This window comes from Nicrophorus vespilloides, unplaced genomic scaffold (genome assembly GCF_001412225.1).
Source record: "Nicrophorus vespilloides isolate i.1.1-1 unplaced genomic scaffold, Nicve_v1.0, whole genome shotgun sequence".
Classification (NCBI taxonomy): Eukaryota; Metazoa; Arthropoda; class Insecta; order Coleoptera; family Silphidae; genus Nicrophorus; species Nicrophorus vespilloides.
Genome location: NW_017097115.1, coordinates 98,643 through 119,878, shown reverse-complemented (window position 1 = coordinate 119,878; position 21,236 = coordinate 98,643). Strand labels below are relative to the sequence as shown.

General features: G+C 36.6%; 5 protein-coding genes and 1 non-coding gene across 8 annotated transcripts in view; 5 read left to right on the top strand and 1 right to left on the bottom strand.

The window, feature by feature from the left end:
- Positions 1-611: 611 nt before the first annotated feature.
- LOC108558966 (sodium/hydrogen exchanger 10-like) overlaps positions 612-21,236 on the bottom strand; it is a 30,507-nt gene continuing 9,882 nt past the window's right edge. Inside the window, exons 1-10 of one of the 3 annotated variants that reach the window (XM_017916068.1) lie at positions 7,737-9,449; positions 7,507-7,681; positions 7,072-7,376; positions 6,743-7,007; positions 6,454-6,688; positions 6,153-6,401; positions 5,584-6,097; positions 5,411-5,534; positions 5,261-5,356; positions 612-632 (exon numbers count right to left, since the gene is read on the bottom strand). In XM_017916068.1, the coding sequence (XP_017771557.1) occupies positions 627-632; positions 5,261-5,356; positions 5,411-5,534; positions 5,584-6,097; positions 6,153-6,401; positions 6,454-6,688; positions 6,743-7,007; positions 7,072-7,376; positions 7,507-7,681; positions 7,737-9,331 (3,564 nt within the window). In that variant the 5' untranslated portion in view covers positions 9,332-9,449 and the 3' untranslated portion in view covers positions 612-626. Of the gene's footprint in view, positions 633-5,201; positions 5,357-5,410; positions 5,535-5,583; positions 6,098-6,152; positions 6,402-6,453; positions 6,689-6,742; positions 7,008-7,071; positions 7,377-7,506; positions 7,682-7,736; positions 9,450-21,236 lie in introns of those variants that run through there. The other 2 variants (XM_017916067.1, XM_017916069.1) reach the window with 2 other exon arrangements.
- LOC108558962 (sodium/hydrogen exchanger 10-like) lies at positions 9,552-14,247 on the top strand. Its single transcript, XM_017916065.1, is given in 9 exon segments — positions 9,552-10,967; positions 11,018-11,206; positions 11,287-11,835; positions 11,886-12,373; positions 12,438-12,740; positions 12,743-13,016; positions 13,075-13,323; positions 13,375-13,765; positions 13,854-14,247. Coding segments are annotated over 9 exon segments (3,906 nt in total). The 5' UTR covers positions 9,552-9,561; the 3' UTR covers positions 13,911-14,247.
- On the top strand, positions 14,290-16,322 carry LOC108558969 (origin recognition complex subunit 6). Its single transcript, XM_017916074.1, has 5 exons — positions 14,290-15,169; positions 15,335-15,458; positions 15,510-15,748; positions 15,808-16,001; positions 16,059-16,322. Exons 1-5 carry the CDS (start codon positions 15,057-15,059, stop codon positions 16,160-16,162), a joined length of 774 nt encoding a protein of 257 aa, XP_017771563.1. The 5' UTR covers positions 14,290-15,056; the 3' UTR covers positions 16,163-16,322.
- On the top strand, positions 14,455-14,526 carry Trnaa-cgc. The gene has a single exon. It is a non-coding gene; the product is annotated as a tRNA-Ala (tRNA).
- On the top strand, positions 16,421-19,234 carry LOC108558961 (sodium/hydrogen exchanger 10-like). The gene is made up of 6 exons (XM_017916064.1): positions 16,421-17,964; positions 18,017-18,191; positions 18,246-18,565; positions 18,617-18,863; positions 18,920-19,154; positions 19,227-19,234. Exons 1-6 carry the CDS (start codon positions 16,421-16,423, stop codon positions 19,232-19,234), a joined length of 2,529 nt encoding a protein of 842 aa, XP_017771553.1.
- LOC108558968 (sodium/hydrogen exchanger 11-like) lies at positions 18,277-20,776 on the top strand. The gene is made up of 7 exons (XM_017916073.1): positions 18,277-19,455; positions 19,514-19,787; positions 19,841-20,089; positions 20,150-20,288; positions 20,414-20,539; positions 20,605-20,641; positions 20,701-20,776. The coding sequence occupies exons 1-7, from the start codon at positions 19,287-19,289 to the stop codon at positions 20,733-20,735; spliced, it is 1,029 nt and encodes a 342-aa protein (XP_017771562.1). The 5' UTR covers positions 18,277-19,286; the 3' UTR covers positions 20,736-20,776.

The following is a 21,236-nucleotide window of genomic DNA, read 5'->3' as shown; positions in this document are numbered from 1 at the left end:
ACATATATACAAATATATATGTGTGTTGTAATATTTTTACAGTTGGCAATGGTCATCTGACCTTTTTTTGAGCATGGATTTGAAAAAAATAACAAGTGGCTTTGGTATCCCTGAATAGACGGCAAAGGGTTAAATTGCAATGATTTTTTTTTTAAATTATGAAACGTCAATAACATAACTGAAGTGATCCGAGGTGCTTTTAACATTTTTTAACCAATAGTTAATGCATGTTGTTTGTTCTTCTAAAGTAAATTTCTTAAAAGCATTAATTAATTTTCTTAAAATGTCAAATATCAATTACATGACAGACGCCAGGCAACGTACTCTTTACATGTTCATACAAACTGTCAACTGATTAACCAGAGTCGCTTAGGAACAGAATAAATAAAAACTTATTTTATAATTGTTTTTCTCTATGTTTATTCTTCGACGTCTCCTCCTCTTTCTTCTTATTCTTCTTATTAATTAAATGTACGATGTTTATTTGCTTTTGTCCTTTTATTTCGAGGCAATAAAGCACGTGGCATGGCGCGGTGCGGCGGTCGCCGTGGAGTGCGTGATGATGCATTCCATCTCCTCAACACCTTTATGGTAAGGTATTTGTATTGTTTGATCTTGCGATACGCTCACCGCTAAAATTATATTCAAATTACATTTAAACAAAACAGATGTGAAAAAAAAAACAAACAAACAAACAAATAAACATATATACATGTAATCATGATTCGTTGTGTTGCACTCTCATCTCGCACCTCGTATAATTGCGCACTTTTCCACATGGGAAAGCCGAACGGAAGAGTGGAGAGCATTTTAATGACTTAATATCGATCGTATTTCGCGTGAAAAACCGCACTGTAATTGTCGTTTCAATATTAAATTTAATTTAATTGATACGGTTCGATATTATTGTGTCAATTGCTTAATTGTAATTCCCGTTTCGTTTCTCAAAATCGAAATGCATGTATGCTATTTAGACTCATTTTTAAACATAATTTATTTTATTCAATTAAGATTTTTACTATAACATTGATTATTTTATATTAGCAATTGACATATTTTAGTCTTTATATGATTTCAATAAAGATCTGATACAAATAATTGGAGATATTCTAAATTTGCTATTATTTTCTAAACGCTCTTATTCAGCTATTTAAATATCTACATCATTTCCTCGCCTTTTCTTCTCAGCGTTTTTTTTTTAATATGAAAAACTTGAAGTGTTTCCGATGGTGAACTAGGATGAATACTTGTAACATCCGGAATGATTAAGCTGCGAGTATATCACATAACGGAGGTGAATCCCTAAAAGTAAGCGGTGAAACCCAGACGCAGCCCAACATCCTATTAGGCATCCTCGACGCTCATCCTCTTAGAGAAAGAGAGAAAACGAAAAAAAAAGGCATCGGATATATGAGACCAACCCCAACGAAGGAATTATATTCACACTAAATTTAGATACGCATTCGAAGCGTTAAACACGATCGATCAATTTCGAGAATTCGGCTTTGACTCATCCGTCTGTCCCCGACAAAAAGATTAAAATAAATAGAGTCGAAAAGACAAATGGAAAACACAACATTTGTCATTAAACAATAGATTGTGGTTTTTCGTTTTTGATCTTCGCCGTCGAATGGATCGGATACGTTCGCGTTTAGCATTCGCCTCTCGAAATGATGTGAATCATGTGTGGTTTCCATTTTATGCATCCTTCGGATCAATTCGAATCAATGCCTTTCGGCGATCTTTCGGGTTCGTTGGCACGGTACGTGGGGTGTGCGCGTCAACGCGCATGACTTGTTCTGGGATTGGAAGAGAGTAAGAGGAACGGATGCTGTGATTCGCTTTCGGGCATCTAAGTGAAGGGAGATGAGAGCCAGTAGGAAAGATGCTGGCTGATTAAGCTAGGCCCCGCCCCTCGCACGTTTCCACCAATACAACCGCTTCGGTGCGTTCCTTTCAACTTTATCAACTTTTCACACTTTTTCACACCATCTTCTACTACTTGTCACCAGGGATACCAAAGCCGCTTGTTATTTTTTTCAAATCCCTACTCAAAAAAAGGTCAGATGACCATTGCCAACTGTAAAAATATTACACAATAAAACACAATACAAAAGGCTGTTATTTATTCTCTTGATGCAACTGCAACTCATCAGTCCTTTCGACGCAAAAAATAGAGATTATTCGAATTCTCAGCGATACTCAACAACTTTATTTATGCTTTCTTGCATATAATAATATTTGTTGCTGCAGCATATCTCCCTCGTTGACAACTTCTGTTTTATGTTTTAATATATTATTTATACAACTTAAATAGATACAGAAAATTGTATGTGCAGTATGATCCAGTGTACCTTGTATATATGTATAATGTATATTACTTGCTTACTTGCTGCTACTGTTCGTCTGCAATCTTCTCAAAGTCGAAAATTGATGTAAATATTTAACTTCGTATGTCGAAATTGGTCGAAATATTTAATGAAAGTTTTTTTTCAATTGTCAATTACAAATTTGAAAAAACACTACCATCAAATTTTGTTTTTCGCAAAATACAAATTTGAAAGGTTCAGATTGATTCCGATTTCATCCGAAATATCTTCTTCTCTCCTATGTTTTGTAGATGAATCGTACCAACTGTCCTCGAAAAATAATATTTACTTTGGCCCCGCTGCTTGTCACTTGCTTGTATACTGTCAATTGGCGTGTGTACCAACTTAAGTTGATTTTATTAAAAAAAATAGATAAGTAATAACTTCTATACATTTTGCATATACATTTTGTGTACTACTTACCACGTATCTCCAAAATTTGTTTGCGCTTTTCCGTTTTTTGGGAGAACTCGTTCATAGTTTATCAAGTAGAAATAATTAGGTGATGAGTTCAAAACTCAGATCAAAAAATACACTGCAGTGAGGGTTCATAAGCATCGAAAAGTTGACAGCCATAATAATAATAAACGGTACGTTAACCTCAAACTTACTAACATAATGACAATTAAAACACTAACGTTGCGTAATGCGGGTTGCTGGTAGACTAAAAAAATATGTAATTTGTTTAAAACTCGCAGAAGAAACAATGAACGAATGAATGAAGAATTATGATAATTTGTGATTAACAAAGTTATATGTTAAGTAAAAACGGATATATTTTTGTAAAAAAAAAAATAACATAACAGATATGTATTTTACTATACAAAGTGTTTTCAAAGTATTGTATAATTACCAACTGAACTGTCAAAGATTAATCAATTATTGTGTCAATACAAGGGTTGTCAATTCAAATATCAAATCAAAGAAAAAAATAAGATGCAAGGGAGATTATGGAATTTGGTGCTTATTATTTTATTTACTACTTTAATTCAATTGTAATAAATTAAAAAGACTACACGATACTTACCATGTACTTATGTAAGCAGTACTTGCAGACGTGAGTGAAGTAAAGTACCGACTTTGCATATACTTTAGACATTCAGTTTAAGTATATAATTAATACATTGTAGCCCAAGCGATAAAAAAATTAATTATACATAGATAAAGTTAAGTACAAATAGTAAGGAGTAAAGAATGTATAGTGTTCGTTGTTGTAATATAGAGAAAATAGTTGAGAAAGAAATCTGATTTATAAACATTGCAAGAAATAATTTAGTATCAGTTCGAATTGCTTGCGTAGCTGAATATGAATATCATCAACAACATAATTGAGGACAGTACGTTTTCAACATCTTCTTTCAACAAACAATCTACTTTTTTACTTTTTCATTTCCATCAAAACGTAGATGTTCTGATATGTCCAATGTTCAACTTAAGAAATTTTATAAATCGAAAAGATTACTTTCAACAAGAATTGCATAAAATAATTGCATTTAATCCATTAAATTATAAATAAAACGTTTCTTATCGATTTACATAATTGGCAATGAAAGATGATGGTATATAAATAGCTGCGTTTATTTATGGGTCGATTTGAAGTACTATATTATATATATATAAGACAATTTGTGTTTCTGATTGAGTCGCGTCGATGACTAAATGCAAATACGTGCGTTTGAATAAGTTATATGCGAATAAATTCAATTTCAATTCGCGATTTATTTAAATCGATCGCATTTGAATACGCATATGGTGCACCGGGCAATTTATCTATTTTCGTTAATTGCTTTTGGCCGTCTTCACAGCGCCACAATTATCAAATCGTATGCAATTCATTGTAATTTTAAGAAACAATTATGTAGTTGTGTATGAATATTGGATAAGACAATTATATGTTGCATTAGTTTATTTGTATTATGAATATATTTGTAGTAGTATTTGTATTTATAATGCTGCTTCCACACTCTGAATGATATATAACGTAAATGTCATCGTCAAATGGATGCGCAATGCGAATTTGGTACATTTAGTGCCAACTTTACGTACTATTTGTGTATAATTATTTTTTATTATTATGAATAGACAATTTTCAATTATATTATGTTCATAAAGTAAGATAATAAAATGTGACATAACAATGACAACAATGATTTCTAAGTTTTTTATAGTTTTCCACATCAAATATATACTATTCATTTCTAACCATCTATTAATTTCTTTCTACCGAATGAATATACAGTGGAACCAACTTTATTCATGTATGTATCCGAATAAAAAGCCAAAGAATAAAAATAACCAGAGATATGAAAAGCAAAATCATGAAAAATCGAGACTTTTTTTCCGGCATGGGACGCATTATTTAGTTTATATGGGAAAACGAGTTTCACTAAACGAGTATTTCACTATATGAGTAAAAATCCGGAAATTTTGGAACACGTTAAACTCGTTAAGCGAGGTTCCACTGTATATGTTTATATAAGTGATTTCGAAGACAAACGTGTTATGCAACCAAACGTACAATTGAATTCCATATGTCATCCTCAAATATAATAAACCTAAGTTTAACGTCTACTTATTATATCCGTTCATCCGTCCATTAGGTTAGAGAAAAATTCTCATCTTCATTTAAGAGAATATCATTTGCATCCTCTTTATCATTACAATCTAAAACATACGATATTGTACCAAATCAAATGATTTGGGGGCGGTTGTGGATATAGTTGCATGTATCATAAAATCCGATACTAAAGTTGGAAAGTTTTTATATAGATGGTTGCAGTTTCAATTTTATATATTAAGTCATTAAACTGCTAAGTAAATATTTATTAATAAACAAATTGACAAACGAATTAAAACAAGAAAATATATTAAAAAAAAAAAAGCTACTTAACCTTCTGTTTAAGAATGCTTTTCAGAATTCCAGGTTGAATTTGTCGGGAATCACCTTCGTTTCGTGTGCTCTTCTTAATAATCTCCGTATCGACATACTAAAAATAGAATGCTTAATTATAGAATGATCATTTTAAGACAAATTAACTTACCGTCTCCGAAGCTTCTCTATAAGACATAATGCTGTCGATGTAAGTGGATTTTACGGGAATTATCACTAATTTGGTTTCGATGTTCCGCTCGGAATCTTTTTTCAAAATCAACTTTTGCGCCGATCTAGGATTTGTCAGTTGGTTAATAAATCTTTTTGAATAATATTGATCACCTGGGTAGGAAACAAGGAGCGTAATAGATGTTGTTTGTTTTGATATCCTCAACGACACCCTCAATCAAAAGGATATCTTTAATCCTATCGGACCCGATAAACGATTTGCGCTTAGAAAGGTCAGGAATGAAGGCGCGCATGACGACGTTGTATATGTCTTCTTTGCTGAAGTTCTTGTAGATTTGTGTTTCCCAGAGAAGAGAGACCGACAGGTGGATGCTTACAAACATCCAGAGATCGTTGAAGAGACTGTTTTTGGTGTTGCCATGGTAGGAAATGGCATCGTGCAAAGTTGAAGAAGGTATCATAAAGGCCTTAACTGCAGTCTCGCAGACGACTTCGCAGTTGCTTGGTCTGTTGGTCAGGGTTGCCAATTCACCAACGGAATTGCCAGGTATCAAAATCTCATCTTTCGAATTGAGCAAGTATTGGGTTTGGATATAATCTTTGATCGGTAGAGCCCCGTAGCCGCGCACCATTTGGTTCTTCGGACTATATTTCAATCTGGCGAAACCTGAAATTACATATTACTTTGTTCTTGTAATTATCAACTATTTGAACAACTCAACCTTCTATTATCACATAAATCATGTCTGTGGATTCGTTTTCTTGTATTATTATGTCTCCAGCCTCGAATGTGGTCAGCGTAGAGTTTATGAACATGAAAATCGCCAAATCATGCGAATGCCACAACCATGGAACTTCGTAGTAAATCTCTTCGATGCGCTTCATCGGGACACTCTTCAATCGAACTACCGTCTTCATCGCCATCTCGTAGCTTTGCTTCAACTTGTTGAAATCCGAATCATCGATCATACCTAAACAAACAAGATTTGAATAGACCGCAAGCAAATAATTCGAATATTTCACCTGAAGATTTCAAATCCAGCATATCTTGCTTCATAGCGTTCAAAGCAATCCGCATTGCTTTTTTACTTTTTACCGTGACAGGAACCCAAGGCATACTCTTATGGATGTTGATGATCTCGTACAGCAGTAAACGCTTATCGCTCTTCATCTTAATCTCAATGTCTTTACGAATTTCCGAATGTCCCGTTATCTGCGATATAGATTTTAACACTTCCTCGCAGGAAGTTATCACCGCCTTCAAAACCACAATAAACACAAATTGTGTTACGATGAAAGAGCATTCAATTACCTGACCAATATCCAAAGCGTAACACATTCGTGCAGTTTGCAAATTTTCGCAAATTTGAATGAAATTCTTTCGATACTCGTACAAAATCACGACAAGCTTCAGTAAACGCAAAGTCCTCATCAGATCTAAATACAATAGGAACGACTCGATGAAACTCAGCTCCAAAGATCTTGGATCGATAATTTTGAACCTGCTCAGCTCATCCAATAAAACGCTCAACATATCTGTTACCAAAATGAAAAAGTCTATTTTGTTCCAATGTCTCCTAAAACAAACAAACAAACAAACAAAGCTCATTCAGTGCACACATTTCCAGAAAATTATCTCACTGGAAATAAAGTTTCACGCCTTCCTTGATGTAAATATGCGAAAAAGCCATAACTTTCAATATGAAATCAATAAAGAAAATCAGCGTCTCGATTTTCGTCGGTAAACTGTCGTCAATTTCGCCTTTCAGCTGCAGCGAATAAATAACAACTGTAGCGATGATGTACAAGTAAATCACAATTTCGTAAAGTCTATTCATGCAAATTTTGTAGCAAATCTTCCTGAACATGTTTCTTGGTTTTTTGCATTTAGTGAATCCATGCTTCTCGAGTCGCAACAGAAATTCTTTCACGTATTCATACCATGCCTAAAAAAAATACGCAGTTATCCTAATCTTTGCAATTAGTAATGATCAATAATATTTTCAATTGGGCAATGTATTTGTACTTACTAAATAATCGTAAATACATGAATATAGTTATAGTTACTACACTAACCTTATTTGTGAATAGATTCAATAACGGAGTTATATTCACTTGCAAGTTATGCGCATCCATTGCGATTTCTGTTGCCAGAAGAAGCGGTCTCATTCCATCCGTCGACAGCAAACCTTTTTCGTGCTGTCTTATGAATGAAATCTTGAGCGTTTTCAAAACCTTGATTTTGGCTTCACTGAAATATATAGTTTAATGTAATGTAAATATAATTCCTCTCACGAAATAATTACTCTTTCAGATGGATAACTTCTTTCCTGGTCGGCTCGATGACCACCTCCTTGCGACAGTCGGCGCAGAAGGATTGCCTGGTGCCCCAAAGATAATCGTCATCATCATCTTCATCGTACTCCATCTCGTAAGGATGATCCATCGTAGTTAGAACATCGGTCATCTGCCAGTTAACATCGGAGAGAAATCGATCAGTCTTCATCATGGCAATGAAATTCTTCTTTTTGGCTTCGATGAATTTGATGCAATTATTCATGTTGGTCTTCTTCATCCTGTTGATAGCGGTCAGGCCGAATGTTCGAAGAAAGATTTTGGTGGAACATCCGTTGATAAGGAGACTTAGCCAGATGAAGGTGAGCGTGTGCGGACAAGATTTAGCCGCCATCTCATGGCTCTTACTGTGATGGAATATCAGCAAGAACATGAGCATCTGGATGCTGCCTTTCTTAGCCAACCAGAAGATTGCTAAGATGCACTTGTACTTAATACTGTGCCCGATGTTGACGAGGAACGGCATCAGTATCATCAGACAAAGGAATCGTCCAATCAAGGATGCCACGTACATCATGAAGTACTCGGAGATTCTGGCCAACTCGAAGTTCTTGATGGCGAATACGAATATAATAGAGCTTGTGCCGATGTACAAGATGTACTCCAGGATGGAATTGAGAATGTCCCAAGAGAGGTTCAGTTTGGACTCCACCTCGTTGGTGAGACGGGTCCGCTCGACGGAAATGATCACGGAAACTATGAACGTAGCTAGTGGACCGGAAAGGTAAAGCACGTACTCGCAAACGAAGTAGGTGAAGTACGTGAGTAACAAGATGGCCAGGAAGGACAGCTGCATTTCGTCAAATAGTTTCACAAGGACCATGCGAACTTTTCTCGCCACGAGGATGCCGAAGAGGATGCCGCCGATGCAGTAACGCAGGAACACGCAAATCACGTGATACCATTCCACGATGGATCCCTCCATGACACCGAAAAAGATTTGCAGGAGCATCAGACACATCGCGTTTCCCATCACACACTCCGTCTCCAGCGTCACCAATATATATCTGAGGTTCTCGAACTCCTTCAGCTCGTTTATAGTTTCCAAATTGTCGATAGATCCCAAAGCAAAGCCAAATACAGGGATGAAGATAATCATGTGGGGCACGTCGCCGAGGGAGATGTGCGTTGCACCGATGAACATGCTGAAGATACCTAGGCCAACGGTGCTCAAGAGGAGAACCTGCGGCACGACACGACTGATCAGGTGGACATCCAAGCCGTATCCGATTTTCAAGATGTAAAGGGGATGGACGAGGGCGAACACGACGCGTGGATTGATCGCAAGAAGAAAATTAAACGAAGCAATTTTGGTAAAATAAATGCAAGAGGTCACGAATATGGATACCAGCAGAAGAATAAACTTGTAAGTGATTGGCAATCGAAACTTCGTGGCGAGTTTACTTAAATATATAGATATTATTACATAAGTTCCAAGGGCCATCAACCCCACCGCCGGTACATCCTTCCAGTTATTCACCACAGTAATCCTGTATAACGATGATATAGTATTCACATTTTCAATGTAGTCATTTGGATCATCCATCGTGTTCTGTCTTATGTAACGCGTATATTATTAATCACAAAAAAAAACAATATTCGAATAGTACAAAGCTCACATTGATCAAATCATATGTGAAGATTGACCGTTGACTCAGTCACACTAAGTTTACAATAATTTTGAAAATTATCATTTTTTAAATAACGTCATACATTTGAAACAAATGTGTGTTTATTGTACATAGCAACAACGACAACAACTCACAAAGATCAATCATGAATAACATAAGCTTCTTCAGAGAAATCGATGATATGGGCAAGGAAATCCAAGTCGTCTACCAACTTGATAGATCTCAGATCCGATGGGTGGGCAGGAGCCTACCGATATTCTTCATCTTTTTCTTCGCGTCCATGGTCATCGCATCTCTGCTGAACAGGCTGCGAATTCCACACGAGCTGATAACATTGGTGCTGGGTATCTGTATTGCTGGCGTCATCGCCAACGTGCGTGAGTATTACATCTACAACAAAAACTTCATCGAGCCACGTAACGTGATGATGATACTGCATCCGATAATAATCATGAAGCTGGTCTACAACATCGACACCTACTTGTTCTCCAAGTCCATCATGCAGATCCTCCTCATTTCAACCTTGGGCCTGCTCATCTACATATTCATTTTTGGTTTCTTGCTGGTTATGCTGATACCAAGTAAATTCATCACCCTTTCGTTTATTAATATCGTCAGCGCCGGTATAATTCTGGCACCGATCGAGGTCCCAGATGCTATACTGGAACTGGACCGAATCAAGCATTTGGAGGTGCTCATGAACGGTGAATGCATCTTCGGCACCGCCTTATGTTATATGACCTTCTATTTGTGCTTGGGCGGCTTCGAAGGAATCGTCACCGAGTGGTACCACGTTATCTGCTATTACATTCGGTACATATTTGTCTCGATAATCATCGGGTTCTTAGTGGGAAAGTTGGCTGCTGTCGCCTTCAAACTATTGTATAACGATGCCCTTAACGCTGCCACATTGATGGTAGGATCCAGTTTCTTCGTGTATTTCCTCGCCGAAGACATTATATACACAAGTGGACCTCTAGCTACCTTTATAGAAATGTACTGCATAGCTCTTGAGAGAGGAAGCCTATGCGCCGATGTGGACAATTCCATTCAGAACTATCTCAACATTGGATATTACACAGGAACTTTGTTTTTCGTCATTCTGTTAACTTCGAACATCGTTACCAGCATTTACAGATTGGTGAGCGTACTGCAAGTGGCGGTGTCCCTAGGTTCTTATGTTGCCGGTAACGTAGCACGACTGTTGATTCTCTTGATGCTATCACCAATCTTGAGTAGAATAGGTTACGGTTTCAACTTTACAAGTATGTTGGCTCTCTTTTGGGCCCCGAAGAAAGGACCGATGCAGCTACTTCACATCTCCGCCTTCCAATATTACAACCTGACAAAGTACATGGGCAACGAGTTCATCTGCTTTACCATCATGTACTTGCTCCTGATGGCCCTCATCAATAGCACCTCGCTAAAAGCTATCTTGAAGAGATTCGGGTTGCTGGAGTTTTCCGAAGCAAGGAAGAATAATATAAATAATTGTTTCTCGTATATCAACGAACGCAGAATTCGTTTAATATCCATAATGAAGATGAATCGGTTTGTAAATCTATTTTATATTAGTTTAATATATAATACTTCCTCGTTAGATTTTTCTCAGATGCAAATTGGCCATTGATACAAAGTACAACTGTACTCACGAATGTTTTCAAAGGCGACACGGAGGAAAGTGAAGCAGACAACGAAAATATTTGGGGACAGAGAAAAATGATTTGCCCAGGCTGTTCAAAAAACATATTAGTTGAACCATCAATTAAGGACCTCGCAGACATTTCCAGGTATTTTTTTTTTATTAGAAAGCAGCTTATATTTTAGTTTTGATTTAATACATGGAGTGTGAAAAAATGAAATGTTTTAGGGAAGTCCGCTTAAGAGTGCTCAAAGCACAAAGAGTGTCCTATGCCAAACAGTACGAAAATGGATTATTGACAAAGATCGAACTTCGCGGTTTGCTTCAAGCAGTGGAAATCGCCATGGACTCTCAAGACATGATTATCAAACTGGACGAACTGTTCCGAATGTTCAATGACAAAGTAAGATCACCTTGTGCGACCATAGTAGCATTTAATAACCTATCGTTTTTTCAGCGATTGTTAGAAAAGATAAAAATGTATCTTCTGCAATTTAAAGCTGATGATTCGTACATGTTGCCAAAGAGTAAATGCAAAAGATGGTTATACAAGTTAACCTTGCATCAAGCGTTTCGCATTACCTACTTCTTAATCATCATCATTCAAATGATAAGCCTCGTCGTCGGATACACTTTCTACGCTTATCATATGGACAACAAACACATGATGATCTTTCACAATACGTTCTTTTTTGCGCTCTATCTCATACAATTCATTGTTATGATCATCGCGTACTCCAATTCCGGTTTCAAGATTGCATGTAAATATTATGCTAGGTAATAACTGTTTTTTATTTGTTTATTTGTTGTATTAAATGATTTTTTATATTGGGTAGGAGTCACTGGAATAAATTTGATTTGCTGGTTCTAATATTGCACAGCATAGATGTGATTGTATCGCCCATTATAGAGGATTATGGTGATCTTAAGTCTAATGCTTACTTGCAGTTCTTCCTGTTTACGAGAGTGCTACGTGTTGTTAAGCTAATGAAGCTGCTGGAGCACTTTTTCCCTAAATTTATTACGTACTGCGATAGGGCGATTGATGTTAGAGTCACATATGCGTTTACCATTGGAAAGGCCCTTGTTGTAGGTTACGATGATGTCTTGGAAGTGTTACCGAAGATGTCCGATAATGAAAAAATCCGCGAAAGTATTCGCCTGAAGCTGGATAGCGACAGGTTGGCATTAACAAAGGAATTAGGAATGCTAGGAAAAGACAGGCCGTGGATTGCAATCACTGTGAAAACTAAACAGGCAATGGCTGCTACGTTGATTCACATGATCTCCAACGTGGACGAACTGAAATACGCTGGTATTTATTATATCTTTTTAATTGCACACCTACATTATCACTTGATTTTTGGTTATTATTGTAGGCATTGTTGATAATTACGAGTACGAGAAGCTTTACTTGACCATCACCGACACTCTGAAAGACATTGGGAGCATCAAGAGTTTTCCTACGATGCCGCCTAAAAGTATTTTCTTTGAAGTTCCTTGGATTTACGAAGATGACACCATCATTCACTTTCTGTACAATAAGGTAACAACTAAAATTTGGGATGCCGGTGATATCATTTGTAAGCAAGGAGAAACCGCGGAAGGTGTCTTCATACTGGTTGCTGGTAAATTTTGTTTTCGTTCAAATCGGTGCGTTGACTTAATGTCTCTTCGAATTTAGGTTTATTCAAGATTAAGTACGTTCCTGTCGATGAGTATCTGGCATTGATGAATAACTACGGTCTTCTACCGATCAAGGATTTCCTGAAAAACACTCGCTTTAAAGAGATACAGGACGAATATCTCATGATGGGTAACAGCCTCGGAGAACTCTCGGTCTTAACTAACAGACCTTACAGTTCGACCATCATCGCCGATGCTCCGAGTCAAGCCTTTATCATTCCTGCGAAGGTCATGAATGAAGCCATCGACATCTCCTGCGATCCGGTCAATGGGTACTATTAAATCTAACTTCCATTAATTTAACTTATATCAACATCATCCATCTATCAGATTGGCTGCACGTTTATGGAAGTACATAACGTTCATTTTGGCGAGGAGAGTGATGCAAGATACGCCGATGTACGTTTCTTACAGTGAAAGCAAACTGAACGTCATCTTGAACCGATCTTTTGTGCCAGATCTAAGTTGCTACAGGATGGTCGTTCTTAGTGAACTCGTCGAAGACGTCATTTTAATTCAAGGCCTTATCGTCGATAACAATACAAGAGAAATCTACACCGCTCCATGCTACGTGCCAAGGTATTTTTGCAATAGAAAACTTATTTCGTTCATTCTCATCGCAACTTATAGATCAGTTCAAAAAATGCTCCTTCCTTCAGCCTCCACTATGATGCATGTCCAATTCTGCACAAAGTTGATTATAATTCCTGTAAAAGACGCGGATCAATATGAAACTATGGAAAAAATACAAATCCTATCAGAGCTGGTAAATATTACATTATCGTTCAGTTTCCTTTCACTAAACATTGTAATATTTCTGATTAAGATGGTAAAAAGTGATAAAAAGCATCTGCTGGAAATAGGCAAATCCGATAGCAGGAGTAGACGCCATTCGTGGAATATGAAACGAAAAGGAAAATCACGAGTATGTATATCCTATGATTTATCATTCATCGCATTCTTAACAAAACATTTAATTTCCAGTTTGCCTCGACAACATCAAGAAGCTACGTTTACAAAGGTACTTTCATAAGTATTTCACTATTAACTATTCAATACCATCGAAAACATTGTTTATGTTTTTCTGAAAAACTATCCACGCTTTTTAGGTTCTGCAAGCTCTACTGACATGCCGGAAAGATCATCGAAGGTGTTGGGAGAAATAGTAAATACGTTGTGAACTAATTAAATATGTTTATTAGTTAATTGACAATGAAGTACGTAAGTTCAGAAATAATCAATTTTATTATTGCGTCCTTGTTTCTAAAAAAAATAAATATTAGTATTTGTAAAGAAGAGTTTCTTTCTATTTGGTGATTTTAAACCACGGTAGAACCTCGCTTAATAAGCATTTAGCTTAACGAGTAAAACAAATTCAGTGACGAGGAGAAGAGAAGTTTCGGAATGTTCGCCTGCTACAACATTTTCCAAACATGTGTTCTGACATATTATGTGTATTTTTTGACCAACCATTATTCTATAATAATACAGTTAAGATGCAGTGGAACCTCGCTTAACGAGTTTAAATAACCATAGATAAGAAAAGCAAAATCATTAAAAAGCAAGACCAAGTTATTATTAAGTTATATTGGAAAATTTGTTTCACTTTACGAGCATTTACGAGTAAAAATCATTAAATTCCATGGTTCCATTGTATAATTATTGTCTGTTAAAAAAGGTAAAGACAATTTTTTCATTATTTTTTGCATCGGGGGTGTAACTCAGTGGTAGAGTGTCTGCTTCGCATGCTGAAAGTCCTGGGTTCAAATCCCAGCTCCTCCAAAATTGCTATTTTTTAGAATTTTTTTTTATATACCCCGTTTTAACATACATTATGACCTCGTTTAGTGCTTAGGATGCTTTTCTAAATTAATAGCTCTATACGAAGTCACATTAACATATATAACTTCTCTTAGAATTCAACTAATCCGCATTATATCGAATCAGATTTAATTAAATTACAAATAAAAATGTTGGCTCGATTACCAAATAGATTGAGAAACGCTGGTATAGAGTCTATTCATTATACAGTAAAACGTAGATTGGATGTAAAAGCGATGTTTGTATTATACGTGTTTTTGAATTATCCGTGCTGTAACGTTCCCTAATTACTACGGATAATCGGTGATTCACTGTATTTTGAAAAGTCATTGATCGAAAATGGCCCTCCTCGACAACAGCTTCGGACGCCTATGGAGTTTTTAAATTCCTGACTATTATACTTCCAGGCTTTCATGTGATGATCATATTGTTGCATAAGTAACGTATATGTTAACCGAAAATTCAAAAACGTAACCAACAAAATAAGATTGATGAAACTCAAAGAAAATAGCTCAAATATCACAAGAATGTCTTCAACGGATAACAAAATACTTACGAATGTTAGCGAACGTCTGGGCCTTCAAGATGAGATTCCCATAATTAAGTAAGATAACTGTTTAGATTCTCAAGTATCAATTATCAAGGGATAATAAGAAATAATTAGTTTTATTTTTATTAAACCAATGTATTGAAAGAAATGTAATGTTTTATATTTTGGGAATAAATACTGTGGACAAAAGCCCATTATTATTTTTGTAACATATTTAAGGAAGGCTGAGGAATTTCTACGTATGTATCAAAATAAAGGAGGTATCCAAAATCTGAATGATTCTGCAAAGGCTGTTTTTTGCTTGGATCTAGCTGCATCATTACTTGGAATTGGCTTTGATAAGGTACATAACATATACTTGATTTACAATCATTATAATGTACATTGATTATAGGAAACAGCAATTAAATTATCCGGTTTAAAGAAGACAGCCTACCAAAATAAGCTGCACATGGTAGAGAAGGTGCTTGAATTGGATAAACCTCTTACCATTGGAGAAGTCTGTGTGCAGTTCAGTTGCACTGTTGTCAAGGAATTGGCAGAAAAGATTTATGAAAAGTACAAGAATCAGGGAATCCAAAGTGACTTGGATCATCCCCAGTATGTAGCTGTTTCAGTATTCACAGCGTGCAAGTAAAATGTGTAATAGATTTACCTTAAGATCTGCGATTGATTTTGAAATGCAATTTTAGATTGAAAAGTTTTAAAATTCAAAAATCCCAGCTTGTCTCGATAAGCAGATTGAAGCTATCGCAATGGAAGGAGCTGGAATCGGAGTTTGCGAAGTTCGTAGAGAAAGTAGGGTTCACAGCAAATATCGGCGGAAAGAAGAGGAAGGGCGCCAATGAGTTTCACACTTATTTGGAGGAATTTGCTAAAAATGATGGTATGTCCTGTAGATTTATGTTTGCGTAAGCTTATTTGTTTATTTTTAAATTTAAAGAGAATAAGGTTTCAAAATCTCCAAAGAAATGTGAGAAAATTGAGGAGTATAGCGTTTGGAAGGAGCGAATCTTGGAGCAGGCGAGGGCTGCACTTGAAACGTAATTTGCTTAAAATCTGAGGTTGTTCATTTTAAGTTCTTTTAGTAAATGATCAAATCATGGTATTATTATTATTAAAAGAAAACAATTACGAAGCTGATGTTGCCAATGGTGATGAAATAAAATTAATATTGTGTTTTATTTTACTTTATTTAGTTAATAGAATCAAGGAAACTAATGTTATTTAAAAATAATTGAAAAGTTGATGTTGCTAAGGGAGATAATAAATAATGTTAAAGTGAGTTTGTTTTATAATTGGACAATGAATTATAGTTTGGAAGGTTTCGAAATATACGAGAATAGCCACGAACTACATTCGGATATAGCGATATGCGTGATCCCGGTGCTATTGGCTATTATCCTGACTTCGGTGCTCAGCAACTTGTACATACCTCATGAACTGGTTGCGATGTTGGTCGGTGGAGGATTGGGAATTATTATCACCTACATGCCGTTACTCCATAGGATGGCTGAGCGATTCTGGGCTCCTTACGACGTTCTGGTTGTGCTGCAGCCGATTCTGATGTTGAAGATGTTGTACACTGTGGACACGTTCATATTCATGAAATCGCTCTCACAGATATTGCTGGTGTCCACCGTCGGCCTGTTCATGTTCATACTGATCTTTGGCTTCTTCCTGATGATCCTAACACTGCACGAGGCGAGCCTAATAAACGTGATAATCGCTGGAAGTATTCTGGCGCCCATCGATATTCCGGATCTTATTTTGGAACTGGAGAGGGTGAAGAATCTAGAGGTCTTGATGGACGGCGAGTCGACGTTCGGCACTGCGTTATGTCTGATGACGTTCGATTTGTGCGTTGGTGGTTACGCAGGGATCATAACTAAATGGTACCAGGTAGTTTGTTTCTATTTGAGATACATAATAGTGTCCACGGTGGTGGGTTACATCCTCGGGAAGACTACTGCAGTACTGTTCAGGCTGCTCTACAATGACTTTATGAACGCCGTGGTTGCTCTGGTTGCGAGCAGCTACATGGTTTATTTCTTGTGTGAACACATCTTTTACTGCAGCGGAACCATAGGTTGCTTCATAAACATATTCTGTTTGAGCCTGGAAAGGCCGAGCCTCTCGCTCGATGTGGACGTGGAGATACAGAGGTTCCTCAACATTTGTTACTACAATGCGGAATTATTCTCTACCGTAGTCCTCTCAGCTTGCGTGATGGTTCGATTGTTGGACTTCTTTAAAGACTTCCAGTTCCCATTGGCCCTCGGCGTTTACATAATCGGCAGTGTCATTCGATTCTTAACATTGCTTCTGCTCTCGCCAATCCTGAGTCGCATTGGGTACGGATTGGATTTTACCGGTTTATTGGCAATCTTTTGGGCAGCGAAGAAAGGTCCGCTGCAGATAATCACGACCATCGCCCTGACCCATCATTCCATCATCGACGACGTTGGATCGGAGATACTGTGCTTCACTTTGGTCTACTTAGTGCTGCTCTACCTGATAAACGGCACCACCTTGAAGTTCATCCTGCAAAAATTCGGACTGATACTTTTCTCCGAAGCGAGGAAGAACAATATCAACAACTGCTTCAAATTCATAAATGAGAGGCGACTCAGGTTAATCAGCGCCTTGAAGATGAACAGGTTTTATTCGGATTCCAATTGGCCCTTGATACACGAAGCCACAAAACTCTTCAATCCGTTCAAAGTCGAGACCGTCCACGGGCTAGTAGAAGACACTGATTTGTGGGGATTTCGTACAACTTATTGCCCGACGTGCGTGAAGAACGTTCCAGTCGACCCGACTAAAAAGGACTACTTGGAAATGATGAAGTGAGTTGCGCGATTATCTAAAAAAAACTATTAATTATTGTCAAGTTTTCAGTGAAGTGAGGAGAAGAGTTCTGAAAACGGAGCGTGTTTCTTACGTAAAGCAATACGAAGTAGGCATTTTGGATCAACATGAGTTGAGGGCTCTTTTAGAATACGTTGAAAAAGCGGTTGATTCTAAAGAACTAATCATCCATCTAGATGATATAATGAGATTATTCAAAGATACCGTAGGAAGATACACCCTGGAAATAGTTTCAGTCAATGATATCTTTAAATTGCAGCAAGTCATTTTGAAGTTGAAAAAATACCTGATGTCATTCAAGTTTCGAGATTTGGGCACCGCTCCGCAGAACAGGATTAAGCGGACGTTTTACACCATTGCCATCAGCAGAAACTACGAGTTCACGTTGTACGCCATCATACTTTTGAATATCGTTTCCGCAGTCGTCGAAATGTTATTACTATACTACCATATTCCGGATTTTGATATTATGGTCATCGTGAACACTATCTTCTTTACCATATATTTGGTGGATTTTTTCATCAAGATTGTGGGGTACTCCAACTACAGCCTCTCGCAAGGTGTCAAACTCTTTTTCAGGTAACACAATCCACACTAATTAGTTAAAATTCCTCTCATGAATGATTCTAGGTTGATTTGGAATCGTCTCGACTTTATGATGCTCATCCTCGCAACGATCGACATCATAATAACCAATTTGATTTACTTGTCTAATGCGATTCGTTATAATTACGTGCTGGAATCGTTTGCAATTTTGAGGATATTCCGCATCTTGAGGCTCTCAAAACTCGTCAGCGAAAAGTTCTACCTGAAAATGCTGTCGCATTGCGACAATTTGATAGATAATAGACTGACATACGCGTTTACAATTGGAAAAGTAAATTGATGGACGCTGCTGTCATTGAAATATAATTAGTCTCATTCTGGCTGCAGGCTTTGGTGATTGGTTACGAGGAGGCGACTGAATTGATTCCGAAAATCGTGAACAACTTCAAAATCCAAGAGGGAATTCGCAGTCAACTGGAGAACGATAAGGTGACCGTATCTAAGGAGCTGGGAATCATTGCCAAGGAGCGACCGTGGATAGCTACAAATGTGAAAACGAAACAGGCCATCCTAGCAACTCTTGTCTTCATGAGGAATAACATTTACCAATTGAAAACCGACGGTGAGTTTGTTATTTCATTTCTTATTTTATATATATGCGTGTTTAACATTAGGAGTTGTTGATGTTTTTGAGTTTGGTAAGCTGAAGAAAGCTCTCGATGGTCGCTTTAGAGCTGCTTCTTATTACAAAACGATGACAGCCGTTAGTCCAAAGGCGTTCTTCTACGAGGTCCCATGGTTATGCGGTGATGAAGCTATCATGGATTACCTCTACATAAACGGAACAACGAAAATTTGGGACGCGAACGAAGTGCTTTGCAGTCCGGGAGATACAGCTGAAGGAATCTATATTCTTGTTGCAGGTGAATAGATAAACATATTTATATATTCAATGTATTATTTTTTTTTTACTTCTCACAGGTCTCATTAAAATGCAATATGATCCATCCGATGAAATGCTTACGCTTTTGAAGAACTACGGAGCGCTGCCAATCAAGGATTTCCTAAATAATAAGAGATTTAAAGAAAAACACGAGGAATATGTTCTAATGGGAAATACTATCGGGGAGATTGCAGTTCTCACCGGACGGCCGCATAGTTGCACTATAGTTGCTGCAGTCCCAAGTCAAACATACATCATACCCACTGATGCTATTAATGCTGCTATGCACTTAAGTGCAGATCCAATCGAGGGGTACTATATATGTTTTATAACGTTTCTACATTAACCTATTCGTTAATTTGCAGATTGGCTGCAAGACTTTGGAAATACATTTCCTGGAATCTGTGTAGAAGCATTTTATCCGAGACTCCGGTTTACCAGAATGCGAGCCAGGACCAACTGAATTTAATCTTGTACCGTGGCGTCGTTCCCAATTTGAACTGCTATGAAATCCTGGTACTTTCGGAACTGGTGGAGTTTATAATCATTATCGAGGGTTTGGTCGTCGATCACAACACCAGAGAAATATACACTGCCCCGTGCTTTCTGCCCAGGTTTTATTGCACCAGCTTAAAATGCAGTTACATAATATTCAATACATAAGTTTTATTTAGAACCGTACACAAGATCATCATACCGGATTGCAGCAATATCAAGTTAAACATCAATATAGTCACGAAATTGATGATGTTCCCAATTAAAGGTATAGATGCGAGCGAAATGATGATGGAGGAACAACGCATATCAGATCTAGTAAGTCCCAAACTCATTATAACAAAACGTAATGGTTATTATCTTAAATGTGACCTTAAAATATTAAAACAGAGAACTGATTTAACATTGACTATTAATATCGTTTAATTATCATTTAATTACAGGTGCCACATCCGAAAAGCGATTGTATCGTGAAAATCTCGCCGATGGTTAAAATAAAGAAGCGTGTTAACATTAAATCACAAATGAAAAGAATTCAAAGTAAAATTCCGAACACTGTCAGCTCCAGGGTAAGTGTTCACTATTCATTATAGATTGATACTATTTTTACAACTATTTCTCTTTTAAATTGTAGTTTTATCCGGGCGAAGCCGGAGATAGCAACTTGAAATGTAAGTTTGATTTTTTTTTTAACTTTCATCGTTTTGATCTACAATCAATTCAATTTCAGCTATCAGCAGAATGGTTGAAACTACTGCAATTTAAACTGTCATTTAATTTAATTTATAAAATATGATATTTAAGCCAATTTGATTATGATATTAATTACATTATTTTAAATTGAATTTTTTAATTCAATCTTATGTAATCATTTTTTAAGGAATATTCGAATACAAATACTTCCTTCACAATATGAGTTACATATTATCATTGTGTTACGTTTACTATTAGAAAGATGATTGTATCATTATTCCATTTATATCTGTTAACATTAAGTAGGAAATGACAACTTTGTACACGCAAAACTATTATCACGTTTCGCTACCGTCGCTTATGCGCTATATATAAAAATGAAATTATTTACATTGCATACGAAAAACATATAATATTATTTATTTAACATTTTCATAGAAATACTGCTAAAAGTATATTTTATTGATAATATATTAATGGAATATTATTCCAATTGTAAATGATCATCGGGCCTGATCGTGATTCTTCGATTCTCCCAACAACTAAGTTTATATTTGATTGTTAATTCAATTT